Source organism: Dioscorea cayenensis, chromosome 13 (assembly GCF_009730915.1).
Source record: "Dioscorea cayenensis subsp. rotundata cultivar TDr96_F1 chromosome 13, TDr96_F1_v2_PseudoChromosome.rev07_lg8_w22 25.fasta, whole genome shotgun sequence".
Lineage (NCBI taxonomy): Eukaryota > Viridiplantae > Streptophyta > Magnoliopsida > Dioscoreales > Dioscoreaceae > Dioscorea > Dioscorea cayenensis.
In genome coordinates, this window is record NC_052483.1 from 1,831,579 (window position 1) to 1,837,095 (window position 5,517).

Consider the following 5,517-nt stretch of genomic DNA (forward strand, 5'->3'; position numbering starts at 1 on the left):
AGCATTGGAATTTTTTGCTAGGGGTTATATGGAGAAATTTCATAACAAATATATAGAAAAAAACAAAGTAAAAAGTCACAATCAAATGGTCATAAGGAGTGGGTTTGAAGAAAACAAACCAGTGGACAGGACAATGAAGCTGGAGATGAACAATCAGGATTAGTATTCCAAAGCTCTCACAAAAACATAACCTGGTATTACATTGCGGCGGCAGAATGCTGAAAACAGAACAAGGTACTATTAAGACTTCAAAGACATCAAAAAGAAAAAGCAAAAGAAGATATTGATGCTCATTCAAAGCAACCGACCATGACCATCAAGTTGCATCACAAAGAAAAATCAAACAAGCCAAAAAGTGATGTATAACATTGTATAATTTTGCATCATTTTCATATCAAAATTATTTAATTATTCGGAGAAAAAGTCAGGCTTTACCTCCTTCCAAATTCCAAGTCTTATCTAGAAACTGACCAGATAATTCATGGAGACAAGCCTAACTCTCTTGAATAATTATACAAATATCTTAATAAATAAAGTTCATTTAACATGACGTAAAGTTATAAAAGCATCTAAACCTAACATAGAATAAAAATACACACACATATATATCCCTTTAAAAAAAAACATAAATTGCGAAGTTTTTCTCCTCTTTAAATCATAAAATTACTGTATATCCTACACCCACCTTTGTTAGGTGTGTAAATATAATAATTATTAAGTAAATTAGCTTATAGATAAATATAAATTAGAATATAAAAATCCATTAGAAAAATAAATACGCAACCTATATAATAATAAAAGACAAAATATTTATTTTCCAACCATTTTTAAATAATAATCTGCAATCCATTATTGAGGGTTTATGCCCATATATATATATATATATATATATATATATAAACACGTAAGAATCTCAGTTGTTCAGTTTTAATTTCAGGTATCAGCAGGGGTATATATGCAAAAGAAAAAACCATATATATATAAAGTCCAAGAATATTAGATTGAAAATTTTAGCTTCAACAAGTTAGATGAGAAAACATATATATATATATATGTTCAACAATGGCGGCCACTTGTTTCCCAAACTAATGTATCTAACTTGCTAGTTTTGCCAACAAATGGATTAATTAAGTAGTCAAACTGGTCCACAAAAAACATCAAACAAAATCTTAATTGTGTGTTGTGCAAAGCATGAAAGAAAGAAAAGAGCAGCATTCCAAATTCCTATTCCTTCTTCAACCCCATACTTAACCACCAGCAACCCAACAAGAAGTAAAAAACTTCATTACCTGATCTCATGTTTGTAGTTGTTGTGACATGTCTGAAGCAGAGGAGGTGTTGGTGGTGAACTTCCAGTTCTTCTCTTTCCTTGCTCTTCTATTCCTCCTCTCCCTTCTCTTATCCCCAGGTGTCTGCATGAATACATACAATTTCAAGTAAAAAATAAATCTTTTTTCAGTTTCATTGAATTCTAATCATATACACTACCATGTTGTTGCAGCATCAGGAGATGAGAAGGCAAATCTCCTTCAACTCAAGCACTTTCTGCAAGAGAACAACAAGTATAGTCATGGACGTTATTCACAATGGAATTCTTCTAACTCTTCAGAGAATTCCCCATGTCAATGGTTTGGTATCACTTGCAACGACGAGCAACATGTCACTGGCATCGATCTATCTTCATCCAATATCTCCGGAGGACTATTCGATGGCTTTCACCTTTTTCCGGAGCTCACACACCTCAACCTCTCTCATAACACCATTGGAGGACCTATCCCTCCGGAGATCAACAAATGTAGAGCTCTCACTTACCTGAATCTCTCCCATAACATCATCTCCGGCGAGCTGAACCTTACCGGCCTCACAAACCTTCACACTCTTGACATCACCCTTAATCGCCTCGAAGGCAGCATTGCTTCGAACTTCCCCGCCTTATGCCAGAGCCTAGTGATTCTTAACATATCTTCCAACAACTTCACCGGTGACATCCACGGCAGCTTTGATGAATGCAAAAAGCTCCAATACCTCGATGTGAGCTCCAACCACTTCACCGGAGATATCTGGAGAGGCTTTGCTTATCTCAGAGAGTTCTGTGTTTCTGAGAACAATCTCACAGGGGAGATCAGTGTAGAGACATTTGGAGCTGATTGCAACCTTGAAGTGCTCGACCTCTCAGTCAACAATCTCCATGGAGAGTTTCCAGAATCCATATCCAATTGCTCAAGTCTCAAATCACTGAACCTAAGAGCTAATGGCTTCACCGGAGTGATTCCATCCAGAATCGGAGAGCTTTCAGAGCTTCAATCTCTGTATCTTGGAAGCAATAGATTTGACAGGGATCTTCCTGAGCAGCTCCTCCAGTGCTCCAATTTGATCTTCCTAGATCTCAGCAACAACAGTTTTGGAGGAGATGTTCAAGATTTATTTGGGAAATTGAAGAGCGTGAGGTTCTTATTGTTGCATGGGAATTCATACCTGGGAGGGATTGAGAAGTCTGGTGTTCTTCAGCTTGGGAACATCGAAAGATTGGATCTTAGCTATAACAATTTTTCCGGTGAATTGCCGGCGAAACTAGATGAGATGAAGCAGCTGAAGTTTTTGGTATTCGCCTGGAATAATTTCTCCGGAAGGATCCCGCCGGAGTATGGGAACATCACAGGGTTGCAAGCTTTGGATCTATCGTATAATAAACTCACCGGTCCGATTCCGCCGGAGATTGGGAGGTTAGAGTCGCTGTTGTGGCTGATGCTCGCCGGGAATAGGATTTCCGGAGAGATACCGCCGGAGATAGGGAACTGCAAGAGCCTCTTGTGGTTGAACCTCGCGGACAATGAGATTTCCGGGAGGATCCCGCCTGAGATCTCGAAGATCGGGAGGGACCCTAGCGCGACGTTCGAAGCAAATCGGAGGAACGATGGAGTCACTGCCGGATCCGGCGAGTGCTTAGCAATGAAAAGATGGATTCCGGCGACCTACCAGCCATTCAGCTTCGTCTACGAGCTGATGACGGCGAAGACGTGCCGATTTATTTGGGATCGGATTATCAAAGGGTTCGGACTCTTCCCCGTTTGCATCAACTCCTCGTCGCCAGTCCAAACCCTAGAAATCTCCGGCTATATCCAACTCTCCCGTAACAATTTATCCGGCGAGATCCCGGCCGAGATCGGCGAGATAACCAACATAAGCTTACTCCACCTCGACGGCAACAACCTCACCGGCCATCTCCCATCGGAGATCAGCCGACTCCCACTCTTCATCCTCAACGTCTCCACAAACCGTCTTTCCGGCCAGATCCCGCCGGAGATCGGCTCAATGCAGTGCCTCCAAATGCTAGATCTCGCCGTAAACAACTTCTCCGGCAAATTCCCATCAACCCTAGTCCATCTCACACAGCTAAGCTCCTTCAACGTCTCCTTCAACCCACTCCTCTCCGGTTCAATCCCGCAAGAGGGCCAGTTCCCAACCTTCGGCAACGCATCCTTCCTCGGCGACCCCTTGCTCGTCTTCCCCTCACTGAGAGCACCACCACCACCAACGCCAGTCGCCGGCCGGCGGGTCACCGGCCGGGCGGTGGCCTTCTGGGTGTTCCTCGCCCTCACGGCGGTCTTCATCCTCTCCGGGACAATCACTGTTATATACTGCCTCGGGATCAGAACTCCCCATCAAAACGGATCCAGATCCCGAGGGAGCATTCCTCTCCGGCTCCAAACGGCGCAGTGACGCCGACGTCTCCGACTCACTAACCCCATCCACGTCAGCAAACGACGTCAAGATTTTCCGTTTAGACAAAACGGCGTTCAGTTACGCCGACATCGTAGCGGCAACCGGCAACTTCTCCGACAAATATGTTATCGGCACCGGCGGATCCGGTACAGTTTACAAAGGAGTATTACCAGACGGAAGACACGTGGCGGTCAAGAAGCTGAACCGAATTGGAGAAGAAGGCGAGAGGGAGTTCCGGGCCGAGATGGAGGTTTTAGCCGGTTCAGTCGGACCCTGGTTCAAGTTGGGTTCAGGTTGGTTGCACCCAAATCTAGTCACATTGTACGGATGGTGCCTTAAAGGGTTGGACCGTATACTTATATACGAATACATGGACGGAGGGAGCTTGGAGGATATGATACCGGAATGGGGCAAGTTCGGATGGGAGAGAAGGGTTCAGGTGGCGGTCGAGGTGGCGCGAGCACTGGTGTTTTTGCACCATGAGTGTGTGCCGGCCGTAGTTCACCGAGATGTGAAGGCAAGTAATGTTCTGCTTGATAAACACGGTCGTGCGAGAGTCGCGGATTTTGGATTGGCTCGAGTCATGAGTCCTGGACATAGTCATGTTAGTACAATGGTGGCTGGAACAGTCGGGTATGTCGCACCTGAGTATGGACAGACTTGGCAGGCTACTACTAAAGGCGATGTGTATAGTTTCGGTGTTTTGGTTATGGAATTGGCAATGGGAAGGAGGGCTGTGGATGAAAGAGATGAGTGTTTGATTGAATGGGTCCGGAGATTTAGTAAAGAAGGTTGGTGGGGGCTTAGAGCAGCTGTTGTACCTATTTTGCGAGAAGCGATGGTTATGAAGATAGATGAGGATGTGGAAGGGTTGGCAGAGATGTGTGCATTACTAAGAGTGGGTGTGCGGTGTGTGGCCGAGAGCCCACTTGCTCGGCCGACTATGAGTGAAGTATTGGTTATGCTTAACAATATCTCTATTGGGATTGATACACGTATTGACTTTTGTAGTTTTAGTTCGGGTCTGGGTCTGGTTCAGGCTCAGGTTTTGATCAAGAGTTTTCGTCTCCCAGATGAATGATTGATTGATTGATTTAAGAATGTGCAGAATAGGTTCTTAGTGATAAAATGATTTTTTTAATATGAACAATTGTATTATTGTTTATAATAAAAGTGTAACATTGGTTAATTAATGGATGAAAAGTTTACGTGTGGGAATTAAGAGACGGAAGGTGCAGTTTTGCTTGACCAATATGAATGCAGGAAAGTAATGTTTGAATTCAAAGAGTGAAGGTTGAACAAGCTTGGGTTTATTAATGAATTATATAAATATATATATATATATATATATATATAAGATGAGCTAAGAAGGTAATACAAGCAAAATTACTCTCTAAGTTTAATTTATAATTAATATATTAATTGATTTTATATAGACACTCTTGTCTGAAATTTATGTATCTAGTGTTTTACCTCATGTACGTAGTAATCAGTTTTATGTTCTCTATTTGAAGGATTGATTTATATTACACTTATTTGAGAAAAAAGCAATGGGTAATAACACAGCCTTTGAAAAATAAATGTTAATAAATAAAATTATTGTGTTTCTTGTAATTAATCAACAAGCACAATAAATCCATATACATAAATAATATTGAAGATAGTAGTAGTAAAATAGCATAAAAGTGTCATCGTTCTAAAAGGTATTATATAGTTATTGATAATATTATGTGGCAAAAAAAATATAATTTCAGAAAGAAGAAGACATCATCAATGCATCACTTTTTTAATTCT

General features: G+C 41.7%; 1 protein-coding gene and 1 long non-coding RNA gene across 2 annotated transcripts; one reads left to right on the forward strand and one right to left on the reverse strand.

The window, feature by feature from the left end:
• On the reverse strand, positions 1–1,618 carry LOC120274772. The gene is made up of 3 exons (XR_005540990.1): positions 1,489–1,618; positions 1,290–1,412; positions 1–218 (listed from the first exon to the last, which is right to left on the reverse strand). It is a non-coding gene; the product is annotated as an uncharacterized LOC120274772 (long non-coding RNA).
• On the forward strand, positions 1,296–4,930 carry LOC120274771 (probable LRR receptor-like serine/threonine-protein kinase At1g74360). Its single transcript, XM_039281306.1, is given in 3 exon segments — positions 1,296–1,408; positions 1,502–3,648; positions 3,650–4,930. Coding segments are annotated over 3 exon segments (3,393 nt in total). The 5' UTR covers positions 1,296–1,317; the 3' UTR covers positions 4,805–4,930.
• The last annotated feature ends 587 nt before the right edge of the window (positions 4,931–5,517 follow it).